General features: G+C 40.4%; 1 protein-coding gene across 1 annotated transcript; it reads right to left on the bottom strand.

Annotated features, from left to right (window-relative positions):
- Positions 1-2,878: 2,878 nt before the first annotated feature.
- On the bottom strand, positions 2,879-22,391 carry ano11 (anoctamin 11). Its single transcript, XM_078254485.1, has 23 exons — positions 22,263-22,391; positions 21,610-21,736; positions 21,310-21,503; positions 21,098-21,205; positions 20,492-20,628; positions 20,341-20,398; positions 20,148-20,258; positions 19,893-20,058; positions 19,418-19,508; positions 18,313-18,409; positions 18,077-18,220; positions 16,681-16,818; positions 15,212-15,310; positions 14,904-15,006; positions 13,791-13,902; positions 13,613-13,667; positions 13,371-13,468; positions 11,996-12,132; positions 11,654-11,859; positions 11,431-11,567; positions 11,006-11,096; positions 9,473-9,656; positions 2,879-3,410 (listed from the first exon to the last, which is right to left on the bottom strand). Exons 1-23 carry the CDS (start codon positions 22,389-22,391, stop codon positions 3,379-3,381), a joined length of 2,754 nt encoding a protein of 917 aa, XP_078110611.1. The 3' UTR covers positions 2,879-3,378.
- Between the last annotated feature and the right edge of the window lie 3,268 nt (positions 22,392-25,659).

Here is a 25,659-nt window from a genome sequence, read left to right on the forward strand (position 1 = left end):
CTTTTATTTTAACGTTAACTTTTTAACGTTTAACTAGAAATATTTGGTCACTTTGGGATGTCCGCTAGAATTTAAAATGCATGTTTTGCTGCACACCTGGGGGTCAGTGAGGTTTAAGTAGTTAATACCAGGTTAGAATATTAATATTTATGAACTGAGGCTATTTTTGTTGTTGCTAATGTTAGATAATATTAAATCTGATTAGGGATGGGTGACAGTTAAAAGTGATAATCAGCATTTAGTGGAATTGTATCCTGATGAAATGGTCATATTGGGTAATGCAGGATTTTTCTAACTTAATGCATACACTTTTGTATATATTCTACATATTGTACAGCATATCAATATTGCAAACATATTCTTATTAATATACTATAATGATTTAAGACATATCACCTACTGTAGCTCTACATTATATGTGCATCACACTTCTCAGAAATGGATCAGTCTCAGAAATGCAAATAAAAGATGTTTTTTTGGGCATTTTACTTTTTCAGGCGAGTCTCCTCACATGCAGTGGTGCAGCGTGTCGTTTTCTGCATCGTTAGCTTGTGGCTGATTTGGAGCTTCGTTTTGCAGCCCATGCATGCAAGGGTCTTCTTCCCCACTCCAGCACTCGGTGAAAGAGCCAGCCGGTGTCCACAGTGCATACCTGTGCTCGCTGACATGTACTAACTCACTCTTCCTGCAGGCCATGGCAGAGGAACGCACTGCAATCATAACAATCAGAAGATGGTTGTGGCCAAGAGAGAGGAAAGGGAGGGAGAGAGTATATTAAAAAAAATAAGGATTACAAAAGTAAAAAAAAAAAAGAGACAGAGGGAGGAGATAATGCAGGAAAGGGTGAAGAAAGGGTAAGGAGGAAGAGGAGATAAAATAAAAGTCAGGAGTTGCCCAAGGCCACAGCAATGGTTTAATTTGTGAGGGGAGGAGGGAGAGGAAGAGAGAAATCATCAACGAACACCTGTCTGTTTCTGACTCCTAATAAATCACTGCCTCTTTATCTGTATGCAGGTCTCTGCTGTTTGGAGAAAAGAAAGTGGAGAAGGTAGATAGGAAGGCGTGATAACATAGAGTTCATCCCTAAAGCACAGTGAGAACAGTATCTCCCAGCTAACACATTAGCATTTCAGAAACACACGCAAGGCATATGCATTCATCAAACTACATTTATTGTGGTTTAAAAGATCTTAAATGCAAAACAGCTCACACAGAAAATATGTCCTATATTGAGGTACTATTTCACTCTGGTTTACAGTATCCTACAGCAGCAACTCTGCAGAGCGTTCAAGTAGAAAAGACGGACATGCTCAGCATCCAAGGACAGTAAACACGTACAGTATACAGTATATGTGTATACATTGCATACATTGCTGACGAAGGTGCAGATGTTTGCAGATGTTCTTCATCACAGTGAAGACAACAGATAATCTATGTAATAAGAAAAGCTCCCAATCAAAGCCTTTTACCAAATTAACATTGAAAAAAAAGATGCACTTAACCTGACCTTAAGTCAGAAGTCATCATTAAGAAAACAATCACAATGTAAACTCATAGGTGCACTCCTCTGATTTTACACATAAAGATCAGTTTACTCATGATGGGGAGGAATACACAGACTTTGTCAAGTCTGAGAAAATAACCCAAATGATGTCATCGAGGTTACCTCAGCTTGGAAGTGGAGTTTGAAAGACACAGGTATTAACCAGGCAGGGAATCTAATCAAGCTACAAAATATTTGTTTCAATAATATCCTTAACGTTCCTCAACATAGAAACACAAGTGTGTCCTGGACAATGTAAGGATACTGTAGGTTTATGGCCATTAGTTTGACACATTTCAACTTGGCGGATGGCTCCAGATATAGGCCATAATTGCCAAATTTAGCCAAAAGTGACCCAGAGATATCTGTCAAAGAATTTTAGGTCAATGTTGGATGTCTCTTACTGAAATGCACCTCGGGAGTTAACTTAACTTTACTTATGTTTTTATGTACACAGGAAGTATTTTTGACTAAAAGATCCTGACATTTTCTAGCATCATTACTTATGTTTTGTATTATTGATTCAACTACGAGACAATGAACCGGGCTTTTACTACCCCAACTTCGCAACTCTACAATAGACGTTTCATTATAGGAAATGTAGGAGCCAGCGTTTTTTAAGTTGGACCCGTACCAGGACTTAGTCAGGATATTTGGGCCTTTGCTGCAGTACAGCAGTGTTTCACGGCCGTCTCTGGTTGAAAGTTTCACCTCTAAACACATCCAGCTTCACTAATGGGTGTGGTTGTGTGTCTCAGAAGTGTACCCTGTTGCACCTGCAACCACACCCAACTGTGATGTCCTGGAAGACACCTGTACATCACTGCATCAAGGTGAGATCTTAAACCACTGGAGGTCAGCAAAAACAAGACTTTTTTAGGCAGGATTAGGTTACTCTTTAATGTCATTAAAAACATATAACATCAATGTAACACTATTAGGTCTTGGGTTCACACTTTCTACTAAACCTCAGGTTGGGTCTGACGCACACTGCTGCAGGTGTCACCTCTGTGTAAAATTCTAAATACACTGAACAGAATCTGAAAACAGATAGAATGAACAATTCATGCTGCGATTGTAGTTAGCCACTAGAAACACAACTAATTGCAGTACTGGCATGGATGTGGCTTCATATTGTGCCTGTCATATTGTAACTTTGAGAGTGTTGCATTTTGGAGGAGGCTGTTGAGTTTTCCCCCGAAACTAGCCAGGCCCAATACATTTCACTATTCATTTCATTAATTATATATATATTAATATATATATATATATATATATATATATATATATTAATATATATATATATATATATATATATATATATTAAGGCAGTACTTTTACATTTCTGCCAAAACAAAAAAATAAACAGAGATTGATGCAGGCGTAACGCAAATCGTGGCAGCAAATCGGCAAACTATATTAATCACATTTGTCAGGGTGTTCTGTTTTCTTAGGGTCTGCTCAGGCTAGGGCCCAGTTCAGTACCCGGTGTGGATCTTTGTCGGATCAAGGACAGATGTGAAGATGTCATTTGTATAGGCCTAGTATAACTATAAGTTTTAGGCTTTCAGTGCATTAGCCTAAAAATGTTCATGAACTGTGTTCTCCATATGAAAAGGTGCCTGAACTAAGTTTTGGGTAAGTTTAGCCTCCATTACACACCTGCTTATCATAATGTCTGTTCAGCAGTATGCAAATTAGTCAAATGAAAACAAAATGCTAGTGCAGAAACAGCATTCCATTTAGGGAAAGAGTTCACTTATGTTTTCCCAGATGTGAAGGAGTGTCTTTTATTCCTGCAATACCCCCTCAAACCAATTTTCCGCACTGGAGTCCTATCTCATGTTTCCAAAGGACGCGTTGCTTGCTTCAGGGGAGACAGAGCAGTTGGATTTGGACACGGAAGGAATTGGGAAGGGGCAGAGAGACAGAAGAGAAAATTAGTTCTGTCAGACTGACTACTGTAAGAGGTATGGAAAGGATAAAAAAAAGCGGTCAAAATGTTGCAACATGCTACTGAATTACAGCTGGCTGCTACGATCTTATATTAAGTCACACTGGCAATAAAACATATTATTTCAAACACAGGCAGTAAAACATATTATTTCAATTACTATGTGAGTTTTAAAACATGAATCTGTACATATGTGTTCCTTCCGAGAACGAGATTGATGTCAATCTCATGATTGTGTGTTAAATATGGAGCTAGAGGCTTGACGTAGTTAGCTTAGCATAGCGTAAAACCGCTAGCCTGTCCAAAGTTCAAAAATACACCTAGCAGCACGTAAAGCATGCTGCAGCGTGCTATTGTATAACCCCTGAGATAAAGTTATGTGTTTATAACTCTTCCCTGATGAACAACCGGGCACAGTGACTGTGTGCAGCCTCCCAAAGTCTTGTCGTGGTTTGGTAACATTCCATTGTACCTTTACAGAGGCTAAAACCATGACTTGCTGCTTTAATTCCATAGCTAACACACATATATGTTTATCGACTGAGTGGTATCATATCATGATGCCAAGATAATTCTGCCTTATTGTTTTACAAAATGCTGTCAAAATGAATGATTTCTAGGGCTAAGGGCGAGAAGAAGAAAAAATAAAGCGTTAGATTAATTAGCTGCGCAGTACTTGGTAGCCTTGTCCGCCTAAATTAATTATAAACATAAAAAAAACTAGTAGGCTATTTGCAGTATATTAAATCGTTTTTTAACCGTTTATTTTGCACTGAAATGACACACTCGAGTCTGTCTGTCAGCTCTGACAGCGTTGCATCACGTGCACCTGCGCAATATCATAGCCTATGATTTCCGAAAATAGTACTATGTCAACTAGTGATATCAGCACAAGAACTGTTGAGGAATATGCAACATAATACTATACAATAAGACAATTGTTTTTGTCATATGTTATAATAACTGGCAGACACTATCATTTCAGCAGCTCTGTGCATGTACTTGCACAGAGCGAGGCTGAACATAGGAGCTCAGCTTCGCGGCTAACCCTGGGGGATGCTACCGTAGTTGCGGGCGGGTGCGCCTGCAGTTATAAAATGGACTAAAACATTAGAATATGCCAATTCTGATATGTTCATATAGCCTACTCAAAACAGACGGGGCAACCTAACGCAGACACGTTAGCTTACCGTTTTTAGGTGATATGCCATGTTTGTAGTTGAGCTGTGATATGCAAACTGTTGCTTGCAAACTTTGCATTCGACTTTTTTTTCCATTATCTATTTTTGTAAAATGCTGCCACTCTGCCGATGTCTTTGACATGGTAGAGGAGGACTGACTATATATTAAACGCTCACGATTAAATAAATATTCAGCAAACCACCAGACCAAGGCCTTTCTTCATTCTGTCTACAGTGGGTTGGGCTGATCCAAAAAGTGAAAACAAGGGGGGTGTTCTGAAGACAGACTGTTACCTGTGAAACAGGGGTGCTCTGAAAACACCCCCGTTAGCAATTAGTGCTTTCCACCTGATGAAATTAACATGGCAAAAAATAATACAAATAAAAATAAATTCCAAAAAAAAAAAAAAGAAAGAAATTAACACGGCAAAAAATCGACCAATCAGAATTTTGGTCGAGCCAGAACGTATCGACCCATAAATCGACTAGTCGACTGGGAGATTACAGCTCTAATGATTTCCAAGCCAAATTGATTTGGAGAGTCGATGAAATACAGTGGAACACAGGTAATTGGACTGAACATCAATTTTATATTTCTTTTATGTATTACATTTATTTTGCAATATCTTAAAAAATACTCATATAGATATTGTAAATATATACAATATTAATATTGATTTCAACTGTATTCAACAAGTGTTTTCAAAGTTCTCCAGTTTAGGGGCTCTGAAATGCCAGAGTAGTGTGAATGTGAGGTGTAAACATAGCAAAAGATATTTGTTTTTAAACCAAAAGGTAGCAATGTAAATGCAGCCTAACACAATACTCTCTAATTATAATTCCGAACAAGGACCCTGTCCACAACTGGGGCCCTATCTTTTACAGATATTCTGTTCACTTATGTACTTGTTTATCACATATAGCAGTTGAGAATATAGTTGTGGCAAGAAATGATAACTGTGCTGTAGTACTGTATGTATTTCAGGTTTAATGCCACTGAATGTTTTATAAACTTGAGTCCATTTTGATTAGATACATTTTGCTAAAATTACTGAAATAATAAAATCCTTCTTGAGAATGCCATTTACTTACGTGTTATGTAATACTCACTTGGCCTGATCCAGCAACATGACTACATGAGACACATGACAACAGCATGGGTCAGAGCACAGGGACACACACACACACACACACACACACACACACACACACACACACACAGATGAGGATGATACTGTATTCGCCATGGACACAATGTGAATGTACAGGCTGTGATCCTCAGGTGGAGAATATGAACACAAGGTGTATTTGAACTGTTCACTGATTACTGCTTGATTGAAATGTTTTTTTCATTTTATTTCTGTCACACTTTTAGGTTAATGATCGATCAACAGCAGCGTTTATAGAGAAAATTATAATATTAACTAGAACTGCAAGCAGTTATAACGGGGCCCAAGCCTCCGATGCCAGTCGGCCACGACGCCCCGGGGCGCTGCGCCAGTCACCCCCGATGACCCGGGGAGGTGCGCCAATGCGGGACCTAAAGCATTACGTGGGGGGGGGCAAACATTGGTGAATATTGAGAGGTTTGATCCACAAGGTCTGCGGTACTCTGCCATTGCAAATGTAGTGGTTAACAGTTCATCTCCATGCATATACAGACTACCTTTAATAATGCTCTACAATAAACAAACTTCTTAACCCCCCTGACCACAGGGGACAGCAGAGAGAAATGAGAGAGTGGCTGAGAGGGTGGAGGAAGGGGAGGCAGTTGTGGTGGTTGAAGGAGCCGGCGAGGTGGTCAGGTTGTTGTAAATGGAGTCATAGGCGCCAATTTATGTTTTCGTCTGTGGGTGCTCACAGGCGCCCTTTAAAAAAGAAAAAAGTAGTCAAAAATTGTTTTATTTCAGTACCTTAGGAAATGGACAGCGTCCGATGCGAACACACATGCCTATTAACTCGATAATTTAGCCGTAAAGCAGGCTTTCAACTCAGGACAGCGCCACTTCTCACAAATACAGATGGGATTGGAGATGAAAAGTTTAACTTACACTTAACGCGAGCAGCTTCGTGGGAAATTAAGAATCAATGACACCAACATAACCAATCACACTATGACAGACACTCCACTTAGCACCAACTGCAATGTTTAATTGCACGGTATCGGTGCCTATGAATGGTGTTGATTTTGGATTGAAAACTTGAGAGAAAAGAGTTGCATTTGTCCACTGTGAAGGTTGTAGAAACTTTATCAGGTGGGTTAAGAAGATTGTTTATTGTAAAAAACCAGGGGAGCATGCAAAAGCAAAAACCAGATGTAACGGTAGGAGGCAAACCTCAGTAAATATTGAGAAGTGTGAGCTGCAAGGTCTGTGGTACATTCCCATTGCAAATATTCCATTAACATCGATTGAGTAAAAGGGCCAAAACTGGTCTACGTTGATTATAGTGCCCCCTAATGGCCGATCTTTGCCAATTTTGGTACCGAGCCTCAAAGCGGGATGCCGAACAAGCACCACAAGTTTCGTGTTGATTGCATTTACTGTGGCAGAGATATTGCAATTGCAAATTTACAATTTAAATGCATTGAGTTATTGGCTAAAACAAATAAACGTTGCTTATAGCGCCCTCCAAAGACCGATCTTGGCCAAATTTGGTAGAGAGCATCGTAATGGGATGTTGAACAATTATCTCAAGTTCTTTGGTGATAACATTTAATTTGGCTGATTTATGATATGTGCGTCGTAGCTAGCTAGGAAAATTGATTTGGTCGTCAAATGCGCATACTTTAACATAGCAAAATTCTTTGAGTAACTTTTGGTCATGGCCATCTCGATATGCTATGTACCAGGTTTCGTGCAGATAGGTCGCACGGCCTAGGACGAGTTCGAAAAAGTTGGTTTTAGACATTGCGCGATATTGCGAAAACAGTTTTCAGCCGAAATGGGCGTGGCCTATATCATGTGATGTAATGTGGGAGTTAAAGGCAAAAAAACATTATAGCGCCACCTAGTGGTCCACATGTGTAATTTTTGGTAGGTGTGGTCCAGGGCCCATTGTCCATCTACACTGTAAGTTTAAAGTTGTTCACATTAGTGTAAGTGGTGAATCTAGACTTGGGTCCCATAGGCCACGCCCACTTTGACCCCTCAGTATCCCACTCGAGGGTTGGCCTCAGGAGTGGCCCTAGATAGTACCCATCAAATTTTGTAAAAATCGGATGAGCTGTTCATAAGATATAAACTTCTTGTACTTGTAGCGTCCCCTAGTGACCAATTTTCGTATAACGCGTGGGGGACCTCCAGAGGGTCATGGCAAAGAAGAATCTGAAGTTTGGCGTTGATAGCATTTATTTTGGCCGAGATATGGCAAAGTTGGTGTTTTCATAGTTAGCTAGACAAATTTGTTTGTGTGTAATATGCACAATTTTTATCCTATAAATATTCTTTTTATTAACTTTTTGTCAGGTCGGTCTGGAGATGCTACGGTCCAAGTTTCGTGCAGATCGGTCGCACGGTCTAGGAGGAGATCGAAAAAGTGGGTTTTTGATAAATCACGATTTTTCACGCATAAAAGTCTAGGCGGAAATGGGCGTGGCCTATATCACGTGATTCAGTTGGATCCAAGGAACGCGTGGATATATGGTTTTTAAGTGTCCGGTGTACGGTGTGGGAGTTATAGGGCCAAACGCGTTTTTTTCTGCTCTAGCGCCACCTAGTAGTGGAAGTGGGTCAATTTTTGCGCCTGAGGTCCTTGCGGAGTTTCAGACCAGTCCTGAAAATGGCAACCCCCCACCATGTACGGTTTAGACTGTAGTCTAAGAGTAGTTTAAGAGTAGTAAGAGAGTTTTAGGCGGAGAAGAAAAATAATGGAGAAGAATCAGTAGAAAAACAATAGGGTTCCACAGCTCCACTGGAGCCCGAGGGGGCATGGGAACCGCGTATGCAAGGCAACGCGGTTCCCATGCCCCCTCGGGCTTGGGCCCCTAACTAGTCCAACAGCCCACACGATCTTTGGATGTAAAGACGTTCATCTGACACTGACATATTTGGCTCAGGTCCCACACAGATTACCTTTAATGATTATGTTGCGTGCACTGTTGTAGCCCGTTTATAATCCAGCCAATCCAGCTGCAGGTATTTTGCAAATGCTCTGTGGAGGTGTGTGCAGGGAAGGGTGAGCTTTTAAAAGCCTTGCAACTCTGGAATTTATTTATGAGAGTCAACAGTGACAGGTTCACCACTGTATGTAACCTATAACCTCCGCTGGTGCATTGTTTCATTGATCACCTGTGTGGATCCAAATGGGACAACAACATACTGCAGAACATCAAACATTAACAATATAATTGTGATATGTAGGTCAGATGCCTGTATTATCGACAATAACAAGGAAATTGTTTCTGGTAAGAAACAACACAAACAAAAATCTTGTCATCTTTGTTGTATTTGAATAGCAGCAGATATTTGAGAGGCAGATATCTGAAATCTAAAAAAAGTCAGTGCAACTAGATAAAAACAGGGCCAAATGAGAAGATACGTTTTAGTGTGATTTGGGTGAATTGACCCTTTGAATGATCTAGACATTATAAAAGTTAGAGGATAACTTAATCAGATAAGTAATACTTATCAAATACAACCTAATGCTTCCATGACATTAGAGGACCCATGATATAGAACCCTAAGAGTCTAGACTTGCTCACGCCTAAACATTTACCTACAGAACTAGTGTCAGGTTTTATGAATGAGTTTGTGTTGCACTGCATCGTGTGTGTGTGTCCCATGTTCTACTGACCTGGGCTGGAGGTGCCTGGAGTGGCAGGGGTGGCCCCTCGGCCTCGACTCACCAACAGAGCCTCTTGGTTTTCAGCCAGAGCCTGCTTGGCTAAGTAGCGCTCCCTCTTGATCTTAAGCTCCAGGGATTCTGGGACATCCGGCACGATCCAGTCGATGGCTCGCAGCACAAAGAACACCACATGCTGCAGGAGGGAAGACGAGCAAACAGCGAGACATTTCAGCTCCTCATTAGACTGAAATAAACGGCCTCTCCTGTCACAAAATCTGAAGTTTGAACTCTGAGTACACAACTAGTTAGAAATCACATGTAAAGATGTGGAAAGCAACATTTTGTGTTGAAATCAGTATTTCGACAAAATATTCTTCACTTAGACCACTTAGTGAATTTCCTCTGGAGCTTTTAGCCACTTCTCGCCTCTATTAGCGAATAAACTTATCTCAGGTAAATTATATCTACAACTGAGCGAACTGCATCCACTGATGAAGACCACCAGATGTGGCTGAGCAACAAATGTTACACTACAGAATTATTTTCTCTCTCTACTCCACCCTAAGAATTCTCTCCTCCGCCCTTATAAGATGTCCCATGACTTTACAAGTGATCCCTCATCCTCCCCTGAGAGATTTTATTCATTTCAAACTTTCCCTATCTGGAATACCAACCAATACTCCAAAATTTCCAATAGTCCATGACAGCTAAAAACCCTGCTCCATCTATGACTCTCCTGATTACTCTTTTTCTTTTCCCAGTACTTTAATCTGACACATTTGTTCAGTGATCACAACGGAATTGCACAGTAATAAGGTTAGGTTATTTTTCTTACTGTCAACGATTCCCATTAAAAGACCATAACCAACAATGAACTGATCCAAATAACAAGTGGTGTCTGTGTTGCCAAAGACTCATATATAGTAATTCTTCATTCCACAGATCTCCATTGTTGTCCAAAACTACTACAAAGGTATGAGCAGCACATAATTAGCCACACTGTTGCACTGGGTGACATGTTTCTTTATTACTTTGAGCACTGCCACTTTAGTTAATTATAAGCCAATCCCACATACGTTGTCCTGTTGTCATAAACACTCACTAGCGCACCAAATGTGTATTAATCTGTGGCTGACTTCTAAATGAAGGAAGACAGGGCTGAAATGGATGCAACTGAATAAATAAAAACTTTGAAAGAGAGAGGGGGCCTAAGGTAGATGCTGAAAAAAGTAATGGAATGTTGGAAAAGAAGGCAAAGACAGAAAAAGTGAGGAAGTGTCAAAGAAAGGAGACATGGTAAAATGAGCTACAAAATAACTACTGATATTGGTAAGCATTACATAAGATGGAAATACTATAATATACACTGAGAAAGGGCTAAATTGCCAGTAGTTCAAGTATGCACCTGGGAACAGAGGCACAACTGGGGATAGCGATGTGGGTAAAAGATAAAAATGAATCAAAATGTTGGCATTCAAATCACTGAAACAGGCAGAAGTAAACAAAAGAGCAAATAGAGAGACAAAGCAGCTGCCTTCATACCTCGAAAGCAATGATAAAACCAAGTCTGACGGCAAGAAGCTCCCAGTAGAAAAGTGAGTAGTTTCCATCGCTGTCTCTGTACGCTTTATATCTAAAATAAATAAAACGCAGAGTTACTGCAGAATATGCTGTGTGATGGTGTGAATGCAGCAGCAGCAGCACATGACAACAAACTGAACATCAGTTATACTGCCCTCTGTGGGTCAAGTCTCTGAACTGAAATCATCATGATTGAAACCAAAACTTTGACATTTTTTAAACTTGTTTTTGACACTTGCTTTTGTTTTGAAACAAGGATCTTGCAAAAAAGACATAAAAACATGAAACAAATGTATATATGAGAGGCAAAATATGGAATTTCCAACCAAAGAGTGTTTCCCCCATTTTAAGATTGCATGCATTTAGATAATCAGCATATAGTGTACCTGCACATGGGGTACTCAGTGTAGTTAAGTGGGGCGTAAGCCAAGGTGAAGTTGACGTATCCTTTGAGATCATAATCAAACTTGTACTGGTAGAGCAGACGAGGTAGAAAATCTGATGTAAAGGCTATAAGGAAAGCCTACAGAGGGCAAAAAGAAAAAAATAATGTTGTAGAAAAGAGATTAGCATCCAGTCTGGTGTGGATATCATATCGAATGGACTCACATTGGCGATGACGGACAGGTGTGACAGGGCTTCCAGTATGTTGAACCAGACTCCGATGTTCTGGGCACGCTCTGCTACGGGCCGGCGGTACTCGCACGCAAACTTGTGGGCGTCCAGACGGATTTCCACCCAGTTGTTGAGAAGAGCGAAGAGTGGAGCGAGGGGGAACGCTGCCACAAAGATGGTGATGAACCCAAACTGAAGCACTGGAGAACAAAGCATATATAAACATAACAGACACTTTCTTACAGGAGTGATGTTCATCATACTGTGTATAATATTGTTATAGACATTTGAATGGCAATGACATCATGTACTTAAGATACAGTAGCGAATACTTGCCCATCTCCAGGTACTCTTCGAACAGGCCTTCACACTCCACCAGCTGGTAGTCTTCTTCCCAGCGCTGAGGCTCATGGGATGCCTTATCACCCAGCACCTTGGCCAAAGTTCTCTTCTGGCGCCAAGCCTTCACTTTACTGTCAGTGCAGAGAGACATACTGTAGCTTATATATATGAAATAAACATGACAATAACATTAATATAGAACTTTTTTTATTCAACACTGGGAGGTCATGGTTTTATCTGATTCTATTTTAATACTGCCTTTCACTTTTGTTTACATAGTTTTCATTATTTCTTGACTCGTTTGTAGACATTTACACCCTGAATACAAGCTATAATTCATACTGTATATATTATATGGATAACTTAATTTCAGTGTTGATGAACTGCTGGGCAGGTTTCACTCAAATATGAGCAAGAATATACGACTGGAACAGGTGTGCTGATTAAAGGTGTGATCTCACTTTTACTTGTTTTTGAAGTTTCATCGTCTGTAGTCATCGCTCATTTCTCTGTTTTCGGCCATAGTAAGTGTTTACTCGCAAAGCTAGCAGCGATGGGAAAAAAAACTGTACACCGATTCACACACACAAGTGAGCCGAAGAGCGAGTCCGTTGCATTAGCTCCGCCTACTCTCTCTGGTGGACCAACCACTGCTGGGAGATGTGATTTTTCCTAGGATGTTGGCACATACACCCAGCCATAACCATAGGTTCAATCACCATTGTGTTAACTTATTCAACGATAGCTGGTGACTTAACAGACATTTATTTCAATTCAAGATTATATTTAAGGAACGGCATCTTTCATTTTTCTTTAAAGGCTACCATATGATTTTTGATTACCAAAGCCCTCTGAAACCTGATTCTGCCCTGTTTTCTTATCTGCCGCACACACACACACACACACACACACACACACACACACACACACACACACACACACACACAGTGATGCAAATACACATACATGCAAGTATGCACTTTTGTCTTTGTGCTTGTTGTAAGTGCACATATTCATATAACAGTTCATGATCACGCACAATGCATATGCTTTTGCTGATAAGGTGCACATGCACATTGTATACACTACCACCAAGGAGCAAGTGCCAGTGCTGCAGAGGTACAGCAATGAGCTTTACTGTGCCAAACAAACAGAGCTGCAATCAGGCTACAGAACCGTCTGATGCAACTTCTCAAAAAACAATGACAACGTCATGCAGGTTAAAAAAAAAAAGTAACTATGGATTCTATGCAGTCTTTTATCACATGCCCGTATTATGCTAATTCTAATGTATTCTGTTCTATTAAATTCTGTCTGAGCTCTCAAAAAATCCAGACTGGTATATCAGTTTACTAGACAGAAAACATACGGGATAATGAACTCCTGAATGTTGTTGATGAGTTGCTTTCCCACCATGATGATGAAGAGTTGCTCAGCCAGTTCAATAAGGCAACCTCCGGGACCACACTGCAATAGAGTGTGAAGACACACAGAAACAGAGATATGACACAATGGAGGATCACATTTCTTACATGCTTAGATAAAAATACAACAGCAGGGATCTGGAATATTTCCTCCCTTTGACATCGTATTGGTAAAGTATAGACTCACATCTTCATTTCTCATCCCAAACAAGGTCCCATAGTTGGTGGGGTAACCCACAAACCTACACACACAGAGAAGTAAGTTTAAAAGGGTAAATTAAGACAGTGTAAATCTTATTTGGCACAGAATGTTCAACATTTCTCAATCAGTTCTGTGTGTCTGCTGAGATTGACTCGTGTCTTACCTTCCTTTAAAAAAAGCCACGTAGAAGGGGGATGAGTAGAAGTTGACAAACTGGAAGATGAACACCTTGAAGATGAAGGCGTTGTCATACTGGGTTTGTGTTCTGTGCATCTCTGCCAAAGAGAAAACATGGACACTCAGTGTTAAAGACATTGAAGTCAAATTAGAGTAATAATTTCACTGTTCACTGTCGCCTTTGTTCTCTCCTTCAGATAAGTTTATCTTATAAGAGGGGAGGCCTAGCCAGACAAGCCAGACCCACATCAAGATGTTGGGTCTAGGAACTCACCATTGGCAGGGCTCAAGGGGCGGGATAAACGGTTGTTTTTCAAATTCCCTCTGCACACAAGCCAACCAGAGCAACGCTAGTTGATAGATTAAACTTTTGCCGTATCCGGTCGACAAAACTCCGAACACATCTTCCTTTTTTAAGAATGACTTCAGTGCTTAACTCCAAGTCTTCCAGAGTCGCAGCCAAAACCGATTCGAAAGGCCGCTGTTCGCCAGCAGCAACAGCCATCTTCTTTTTTTTCAAGTAGCAGGGAATTCATGCGGAACCGTCACAACTCTGCCATCCTTATGTTAAGCCCGCCCACCAACTCTATACACGATGTGATTGGCCTGACCAGAATTTGGTTTTTCCAGTTCGCAAGCCAACGGAGAGTTGCTAGACTGACCCTGGCTGCAAATTACATTTGCTGCCGCTAGGGTGCGTCTAGATTTCTAGGCTAGGGGAGGCCTGTAACAATTATTAAATAATTGTCTAATCCCATTTTTTTTTTATTTGAAAAGGATCCAGGAAATGAGCTGGAATTATCCTCTAAAGCAGCAAATGAAGTGAAATGGACACAACAACTCTGAGTAGTCTAAACTGTATCAGATAGCCATTACTGAGCAAGAGAGACACTCTGGTGTGTCACGTGTTGCACTCTGCAATGTATTTTTGTTGCCCTCACTGAAGGCCTATTTTTACTCCAGATGCTGGGATCAAATTCAAGACGTCATCTGCTTTTTTGAGGAGTCTCATCTTTTAGTTAGTGGAGATCCAGTGAGAGGCTGACATCAATATACAGCATTGAGGTTTAAGGTGTTAAAGAGCAGTATTGATTCTTACCCCATTTAGTGAGCTGCTCAGCTAATGCAGTGTAGACCTGCCCCATCAACAAGATAAGGCCCAGACTCACAATACTGCTGGAGATGTTGGCTATGGTCCCGGCCTGAGGAGTAGATCACACACATGTATGAATATAAAGTATGCACGCACACACACACACACACACACACACACACACACACACACACACACTTGTGGAGGGTACAGAGATGTTGAAGGAGCTGATGTACACCTGTAGCGTATGCATGTAGTAGTCAATACACTGCTTCTAAATAAAATGTAAAATGTTCAAAATAGCTCTGATATACCTCTGTACGCAGGATGGGGCTCCCAGTACGAAACATCATCAAGCTGATGATACCGCGGCACATGACCACCGTCACCAGGAAGATCATTACCACACACAGCTGAGAGGGATGGCACAGACAGTTAATGGGGGTCAAAAACATTACAGCTGGTGGATTTTTTGAAGAAAAATAGCAGAGAAATATTCTGAACTTGTGAACATCTCTGTGAAGTTGTTCTTTGTGAGGTTTAGGAGGCGCACTCCATTTATGCAGGTTTCCCCGCCCTCGCTGCTACATATTATGTGGCACATCATCACAGCCAAATGCAGTAATGATCATCTACACCACTTCCCATAGTTTTTTTCTTCCAAAACTACAAACTGGATAGGCTTAATTCTTAGTCACTCTTCTTGGTTTGTTTTCAGATAACAGAAAGTGGTCATATCTTATGCAGCTGCCTTTACAGACCTGGTGCCATGGTAGCCTTTTCAATTTTTCACCTCCATCATCATTGTCAGGGGAAGTGTAAACTGATCCTCAAATCCCTATCCAAGAACAAGTTAGTCCTGAAACTGAGCATATGGTGAACAGATGAGATTATCAGATCATATCCAGCCCTGTGGGCAAATGACCTGGATTTATTATTAGAGAAAGGTTCAGTTACCACTGCAGGATTCGGTGGAATAGCACACAGGTGTGAACCCCACCTCTCTTTCTCTTAATCTCTTTCTCATAATCACAAAAGTCAAAGTCAAAATACACTGAGACTCTTCACTGAAACTAAGTATAATGACAATGAGTGGAAGAATATGAAAACAATGATACCTTTATACATTTGTACATAAATTTGATGATATTTAATTATTTCTATAGAAAACAAGTAAAGTAGTTAATCACAATAATCAAACAAACTGCACTGTATTCATCAGATAAGAAGTCTGTGACGTTGACTGGCCAATCTGAGACTCGTACATAATAATTGATACCTGCAAACCAAGATATTACACAAGAAAGAATGTTTTGTTACCCCAGATACTTCATTTAAAATAATGCTAATAGCCAGGGTTTCCCCCAGAAACGTTCTTTAGCCTGGCAGCAATTTTTTTTGACAAGGGCCCGGCTGGGGCCAGTTACAGACTGATGGCAGCATTAATGTAGAGCCCAATAGTTTCTGTGATAACAGAATCATGGACGGAATCGCAAAATTGAGAATTTAAAAAAGCTAAAAGACAGATTTCATATGGCCCGACATTAAGTCAGTGCTAAAAGCTAACTAGACATTTAAAAATATGACATATGATGATAAGTTTCCAACCGAGCTGTAAAAAAACTGTAGTTTTAAAAAACAAACATCTTAAAATACATTAAAAAGCAATTCCCAGTGGCTTAGGCCTGGTGGGGGGCAACTCAGGCTTGCAATACACTGGGGGAAACACTTAAATTAAAAGACAGCACATCTGCCTTTAAAACACTTGTAAACAGGGTCTCACCATCATAATGATGACCATGGAGCCAGTGAACATGCGGGTAAACCTGGTCTTCTCGGGAAAGTAGGGCTCTTTCACCCCAGTCACTGGGTTTGGCTCCATAGTCGGGGCCATGGCTGCAAACTCTGGACGAGGACGCTCCTGAGGGAACACACTGATGACATCAGTATCAATGGACACACTTTTTGCTGGTTCGCTGAGAACGGTCCAGCTGCAGACCTCAGGTCTAGGGACCCAATGAGTAGAGAGTAGGTTCTCTAGAGGTGAACTTCCTTAAGATGACAGAATTTTTGTTTACTTCTTTTGCTGTGTTATTTGCTCAGGATAACAATATTTTTTCTTTTTTCTTTATTTACACATTAAAAATTAAAAGGACATAATATATAACTTGCAAGGTAAATGTGAAGGAGAATTGCCTAAAACCCTCCAGGGGCTTGAAAAGTGGCCTTCTCCAGGCAGAATATTATAGGAAATAATCACGTCAGTGTAATCTATACACAATTTGTATATCTCTATCAATTATTTTACACACACATCAAGAACACTGATTCATAATACCTGCAAGTATACACAAGCACTATCATTAAAAGACTAAGGGCATACATTCAGTGTGACATGGAGTCTTCACCAGACAAGCAAGACAAAGGAGAAAATAAATGCACATCGAAAAAGACAAAAACAAACAATAATTATAAAAGGCCTTTATTATTAGTTATTCTAACTTCTGCGTAAAAAATGGTAAAAGGGAAAAGACTTAAAGGGACAATTCGGCGATTTTCAACCTTACCGCTGTCTATCTGGGTCAAGGATATGTTGTGATATGTATATTTTATCCTTGTGTTTATTTAGCTAAGTTAGTCTGTCTTTAATACAACACACTGCAAGGAATAATATTAAGCTAGCTGTTAAGATTGGCCCTTACCCGCATTGTGTTAAAGCTATACAAATTCCTGTGTGGAAGAACTCTGAGGATGTTGTTACATTTTGTTAAATAAAGTAAAAAGGTTGCAAAAGGAAGTGATATACCTCATGCCTGGGAGACCCCGCTCTCTTCCCATTAACTTAAGGGTGCAGTTGGACTCTGTTGGGATTGCTAGCCCCTTATTCATGACATACCTAAGAACTAGTGATGGCCAAATGAAGCTTCGTGAACCATTTTCTCTTTTTTCTGAGCCCACTAGATGGGGCTCTCTCTTCAACAAAGGCTTGAAAACACACTGAATTACCATTCCTTTAACCTATTTCTCTGAACAGAGAGCGCCATCTAGTGAGCTCAGAAAATAAAGAAAACGGTTCACGAAGCTTCATTTGACCATCACTACTAAGAACCATTAAATGTATGAGACCAGATTGGTCAAACTCATACTGAAAGCAAGCAAAAAAGGAAGGATTGTGAGACCTCTTCTTCATGGTAGTCCATGCAGTCCCAGTGATGGGCCAGGGTGGCCATCTTGCGCTTCCAGTACTCCAGGAAGGTTACGGCCCAGAAGGACATGAACACACTGAAGAGGACTGTACCTGGGTGGTCAAATAAGTAGCCCAACTGCAATGCAGAATGTAAATCAACGTTAAGTCTTTTTGCATTATGATAACAAAAAAAAACTGGGAAAGTGAAATGTTTTTAAAGCTCATTACCTTGGCCATTGTGCAGATATCAGACATGTTCCAGGCCTTGCATGTATTACAGAGAGGACACATCAGATAACTAGCTCCGCTGTTACAGATGTCCTTACTGTTGACAGACACATAGACACAGATTAGTTACAAGTGAGGAAACATGTTTTAAAGCTTTCAAACCAGGACTGCTTTTCAGATTTTGATATATCAGGTGGCCCAGCAAAATTGACAGAAACTATACTTATAGTTATCCATGTGAGAGCTGAGAGATTTGGTGAATTAACTGTAATGTATTTTGTATTCACACAAACTCGGTGTATATTGACTGAGTGAGAAAATAGAACAGATGGAAAGTGCTGAAATCAGTCTCTCAGCTTGCTGCCAGCGAGTAGAGCTACTGCACTTTCATTTATTACAGTTGCTCAGTTGAGTTACTGAAACCATGACTACACATGCTGCACAAATAAAGCACGGACCCACGAGAGAAATCTATCTTCCTTATTTATGTAATGGGGGGATAATTCTGCACTAATTGTCCATTATCACATAAAATGGCTAGAGGTTTGTTGCTGCAGACTGCTCTCCATCCATTCTCCACTTATCAATAGCTTTAATCTATAGTGTGAACTCAATAACCTCATTAATCTGAGACATTTGGTTGTTTCCTTTCCTGAGCGATTGACTCGTCTTCCATTCTCTCTAACCTCCCTTTTTACTTTATAGCAGGATGAATATCCTGCCATAAAAAGAGAACGGTAAACACACGGTAATATTAGGCTACAAACACTCTAAGGTATACTACTCTGAAAGAGAAGTGATTCCACAATGCTTTGAAAGTAGAGTACAGCCCACAGTGGTGATAAATAATACAGAAGATATTGGGCACAGACAATGCCCATGTGGACGGAATAATTATAGGGTTTGTTTTCATGCAGAACACACTGTGCTTTGATGCTTTGGTATATTTGTTTCTTAAACTGTGCTTGATTTACATAATTTGGGAGGAAGATTTCAAGCTTTCAATATATGGGGGATTCCGGTATCCCTTAAAGAATCTCATGTCTGTCATTTGTTTTGTGTCAAGCAATTAAACATGTATTTTCTGTGTAGTGTGTGGACTCACGCTGGTGTGTTGGTACCCATGGACATGACTCCAGACACAAAGACCAGGGTTCCAACCACTGCCGCCGGCAACAGCCAGGCTGTGTAGAAACCTGCCGAGACATAAAGGTCCATTAGGCTGCAGGTCTCGGCTGATGCAGGCCAGGGATGTGCAATCACACTGCTGTTTGATGCTGGAATGTCATTGATTAAGAGGTTGGTTAAGTCAGGTTGGCGTCGCAGAAGACGTACAGTACGTCTAATGCTGAGGATAACAGATTTATTGTCGTAAGCTTTCCCTTACACTTTCTGTTGCGATGTTGTGTATGCTAGACTCTTTCTCATAATGGATTTTATTTTACTTCTCATGCCAAATAACCACAATTAAAATCAGTCATACTTCTACCTGTTATCTATCTACTCCCCCTCCCCCCCACAACAAATAATAGTAATAATACTAATTGAACCTATGGGTCTAGATACGAATTTATATTTACCCAGCCAGGCAAAGTAGAGTGCAATCTTCTCTCCAAAGTACTCCCTGATGTGGTCCAGTGGTTGGTACTTGTACCATTTGCACCAGCGGGCCCAGTAGTGGTAAAGAATCTGCCTCTGGTTCAGTTCGTCAGGACGAATCTCATACTTTGGAAGCCGAAAAGGGCCCTGTGGAGAAAAAAACTGACATGTTGATTACAGAGGGAAAACAGCACAAGCGTTACATCAGATTAAAAGGCAGATAAATAGCATCTGACCTCGTGCAGGGGGAAAGCTGCTTTGTACACCCCTTCATTAACCAGTCGGTCCACACCAACTTCAGCCCTCTTCCTTTTGCCGTACACTGTCTTGGCAAGAATCTCATACACCTGAAATAATACACAAACTCTCACTCTATAAGGGAATACTTTAACTGAGTACATACACTGTAGAGGAATTCCTGTTACTCACAACACGGTGTCTCTGTGTATTAGTGAAGTAGGTTTCATGGTCATCATAGCCAAGGAACCTGTAGAAGAGAGACATTCATTCAGCCAAAATACACTTTTATATACTGTGAAACAATGTTAACCGATCCTAATATTTATCATCGCTAACTCACCTGCTCATCTTAGACTTGCGAAAGGCACATGTGTAATAGTCCAGCGGCCTGTTTGGCACCAAGTCCGTCATTATGTTAGGTATGCATAGTTTTTTCAGTACCCGGGCAGATGTGTTTAAGTCCAGATTTTGCTGTGCCTGGAAACCAAACACACATTCATTCAGCATAAAGAACATTTTATCTTCCTTCTCTTTATAAAGTTGCAATCCTTACAATTTCAGTTAATTTGGTGACACCTGTGCTGACTGGTACATTTACTGATAAAGGTCCCAGAGTTTTGTTAGAAATGTCCGAAAGCAAACACACCTTCAGCAGCTTCTCCCTCAGTAATGCAACGTCAAAGGGATCACTAAAGTCAGTAGGATACACTGTCTGAGAACCATACAGTTCTGTACAAAATTCTATGCCAATTCATCTTGTACTGTAGACTGACGGTAGCCTAGAAATCTAGACGCACCCTAGCGGCAGCAAATGTAATTTGCAGCCAGGGTCAACAATCTTGATGTGGGTCTGGCTTGTCAGGCTAGACTGACGGTGCCATTCATAAAAATCTTAAGCATTATAACTTCATATCAAACTTACTTGATTATAAAGAGCTGCACTAACCTGCAATGGAGCTCTGAGACAGAGTTCCTCAGCGTAATACACCAACACGTCCCAAGGAGCGCTAAGTTTTAGAAAATGTATTGTTTTCTTTTCATTCGCTGTTTCCTCCTAAAGAGAAGTGAGGCAACATAGAGAACTAAGTAAGAAAAATAAGTCAACAAAAATAACGAGTAGATGTACACCGTTTAAATAAAATGAATAATCTGATCTACCTTTTCCATGAGCAATCCAGCACTCTCCAGATTCTGAACAAACTTCTCCCGCCACAGTGCCAGCTGTGCCTTCCGTCGTTCAGACCTGCTGTTCTCCTCAGTGGGCGCTGCTTCCACCTCCTCACCTGTCACCTCGCTCTTCCCCTTCCCTCGACGTTTCCTCCGCGAGCGGATCTCCCATACGAGTACAAAGTCTAAACCCAGACCAGCCATAAAAAAGCATAAATGAAGGACCGACTCGGTCATCCATCAGTGAGCTTGTGACACCTCAATTCAATGCAAGCTGCAGATGCTACCTACCGATTTTGGTTCTTCCATCTCTGAAGTAATTCCCCAGCTGTGGAACTGGCTGGTTACTTCTTGTGTTACAGTAAACATACATGGGATCATCACCATCCATATCTTCATCAGCAGCTGCGGCTGAAAGCTAAAAGCATTCAAACATTGAGTTATTATCAAAAAATGTTAAAGAAAAACAAGTGAAAGCTGCTGGCGAAAACATTTCCTACTCACTTTCCTGCATGTAAATTCTTTGTTCTGTATATGGACAGTTAATTTGCTCTTGATGAGGTTTAACCCATAAGATCCTGTGCCATTACTTAGCATCATAAAAGCTTCCACTTCGCAATAATGAGTCCAGAAAGATGAGATGGAAAATGATTACTGAGTTTTTTACAATATGCTTGAGAACAATCTTTCAGTGCAGTAAAGTCATGTTTCACAACAAGACATTTTTGATTTTCCCAGTGCTGTTCAGTGCCTCATCGCACCACATTGTACTACTGTGGATATCAGATAAGAGAAGAGAAGTCAGTGAGGTGTGAAGGGATGAACAAAGCAGCAGGGTTATGGCCGCTGTGTGAATGTGCAGTTATTTTTTAGATGACTATGTGATTTCTATATAAAAAGGACAACATACTGCAGCATTATAGGAAAAAAAAAGTAGTGCTTACGTATCTCGGCGGGATGAAGCTCCCGTTCTGCAGACTCCCATAGCTGTCTGTGGTTTGTGCTTCTCCCTCATTCAGATCCAGGAGGACCTCTCTGTCTCCCTTCAGCAGCTCTGATCCCTTCCTCAACATGACGAGGAGGAGGATGGCAAAAGGTCCTGTAGCTGTACACATATACTGAGCATTCACATGAAATTGTACTGTGGAAGAAATGTGCTTATTACTGAACTAATTCACAGATAACCAACTAGACAGCCTTTAAAGAAAGACACTAAAAAGAGAAAAGAATGGTCAATACCGTACCTTGAAAATGAGGCTGCTGCTAAAGCCTGGACTCGCAGCAATCTGTGCATCCCTTGTACTCACCCCTCTTCTCTATCTCTGCATCCGTCAAGCTCCTCTGCTCCACTGCTAGATAGCTGCGGAATACCGTAATGGACCTAGCATGCAGACAGCAGCTGACACTTCACTGCATTTCAGCAGAGGTAATGTACATCAGAATAGCACGCTTGCTCACTTCGTGAATAATGCAATAGTCAGTCAGCGGCATAGAATTGGAGAATAAAGTCATAGCTCTCTCTAACACGCTGATTATGCAGGATGTAACGTGTGGGGACAGTCTCCTCTTTGATGTTAATGAGTATTACTGGATCCATACAAGCTGTCTCGCACATTCCATTTAATTTCTTTCTTTCTTTTTTTTTTAAATGTTGACACGATTAACATAAATTATTAGCGGCGCTAGAAGAGAAGCTCAATAGCTTTATTTCCATGTGTACAGGATCACAAACTAAGGCTGTGCGCAACCTCAAATGCTGCTGGCCAATATTCAAAGATCCTGTAATTTGAAAACCTCCACATGGATCAGCACTATAGGCGACATAATTGTTTTTCTCCAACACACCTTCTTTTCAGTGTACTGCATTGCTGCGGTCAAAACAGAGCTCGATTTAAGAAGAGTATGAAGATATCATAAAGAGGAAGAGGAAAAGGGAGAGGATGCATGACAGTGTAGGGGTAACAGAGAGTGAGGTATAAAAATTTCATTAGAAAGTGAAAATCTGTAGAGCAGAAAAAAATAAGGGAAAGCACAGCATGGTTTAAACACCAGTGCCATTTAATGGGTGGATACATAGTGTGCTGTCTGGTTAATTAAAATGTATTTAAAATCTACTCATACAATTTCTTAAAGGAAAACACAGTTAAAGGGGCACTCTAACTATTTTACACATGAAGATGTCATCAGGGTATAGATTGGGGGTATAGAGTTTGAAAGTGTTGGCAGGAAGGGTCTAATGAAAGATGCCCTGATGAGTTGAGTTATTGGAAGGGTAGGATCTAGTGTTTTGGAGCTCGTCTTTCTTTCTCTCAAGAGTCCCCAACCTAACTTGCTAAAGCAGTCCTTTAATATGTACTTTAGAGATGAGCAAAATATTATTTTTTTCTAATAAAGCATCAATTCCTGCACCGTCGTCTTGGATCACAGATACCCGTGTAATAAACACAATATGATTTTGCAGTTATCAGACAAGCACTGGTGTTTCTTTATTGACACTTACAATGGAGCTCTAATAATGTCAAATGCTTTCTTTTTTTTTTTTTTCCCTGGCCAAAGCTTTAGGAATAGCTGAATCATCAGAATGCTTTTAATTGCAACCAACATTAGCTTTGGTTAAATTGCCTTGGAGAAGTTCGGCCAGCTGAAACTGTCTTCATTTTTTATTTAATTTCCTTCGAACCTCCCAAAAGGACACAACCCACGCTATTTTACTAATCAATCTGACAGTGTTTATCTTGATTTTTCTACCCCTTGCTGAGTCATTTTGTGAATACACTTTCCATTGAAGATAAGATCACTACATGTCGTTCTTACCGACACTAGAGAAGGCCTGGCACCCCTAGCTCTGTTTTCTGTACTGCGTCATTGATATCAATTTGAAACGGGGGCGGTGACATCACTCTACTCTATTCTACATCCTTCTCTTCCAGTCTGTAAACTGTTTCTTTGACAGTCTGCTTATGCTCCCTGCTATGTTTTCCTCTTCCTAAACTTCCATTCCTGCAGTGGATCAACGTGGCTTTCCCTCACCTTCCTTTTTAAAGAAGCTCTCTGTCAACCATTAGCCATTATTGCAGCTCTCCTTGAAATAAGGAGTCAAAACACACTTTCGCATAATCCTTGATCCTGATTGATCTCGGTTGTGCACAGAGAAAACAATACAGACAGGGGGAAGAGATAATAGCTCGTTGAAACCATGGTAACAGCACAAGTACACCCAAGGTGACATTGTGGTGCTAAAATAATAAAAATGTATCTGAACAAGACCAGCAGTTAACATGTTGCCCTAGCAACTACAAAAATATAATCAATAATACAGAGACTGTGAACATTATCTGTCTATGCTGTGTTGGATATGGTCTTCTTTTCATGGACTCATAACAGCTGTTCCTGAACATCTTTAGTTGTACTGGCCATAAAGTGAACTCAACATTTTTTTTAAAGTTCTCATTAAATGTTAGAAGTGGTTTCCATTAGTTACATTTTAACCTCTGTAGTATTTGTAGTGCTCCAAAACTCAAAACTATATGAGACCGAAAGAAGACACATATCTCATTTAGCTTCACCACAATTAGAACAGTTAAGTTTTTAAGTTACTCCTTACCTACATGATGTGTACAGTATCATAGATAGACCCAATGCTTGTTTAAAACAGGTTTAAAGAGGACCTCTACTGGTGACTGGTGCCTATTTTCCACCAAATTAGCTCTGGTTCTTGAACCTTGGTTTTAAATGCGATCATTCTAATCAAGGATGTGTAGTTAAAGGAGGGCGTTGCACAATGCACAACTGAAGTAAACAGTAGCAGCAAGATGGTGGATCAAATTGGTTCCGTTATTACAGAAACACTGCAGGACTCTATCTCTGAAAGAGCGCAGTATGAATAAATAGACAACACTTATGTAACAATATGTCATTTTGATTTTTTGGGGGTTAAAAACAAGGCTCTCCAATCTCTATCTTAATTGTCTACCAGTGATATTGGTTTAAAATTGTGTGTGGGGAGTTTTGAGATAATTACTGAGTCATGGGCACTAATTAACAACAAATTAACTTCCACAGACATCAGTATTATGTTTTTTTGTTTGCAGTCTTTGTGCTGACAACCATCCTTTGACATGCTCTACACTACAGCAAGAGCAGTATGCAGAGGAGACTACACTTATAGGAGTTTACCTAACACACAACTGCTCTCTTACCTGTTAATATTCTGCTCCTGCTCTAACATGATTGCCCTTTTGTTTTGAACACACAGCCTTTCACTGGTTTGACCTATAACAGAAATACAGATATTAAAGGCAGAGATACTGGTACATATAGAACATGTATTACCACAGGAGC

The sequence above is a fragment of the Sander vitreus genome, chromosome 7, assembly GCF_031162955.1.
Source record: "Sander vitreus isolate 19-12246 chromosome 7, sanVit1, whole genome shotgun sequence".
Classification (NCBI taxonomy): Eukaryota; Metazoa; Chordata; class Actinopteri; order Perciformes; family Percidae; genus Sander; species Sander vitreus.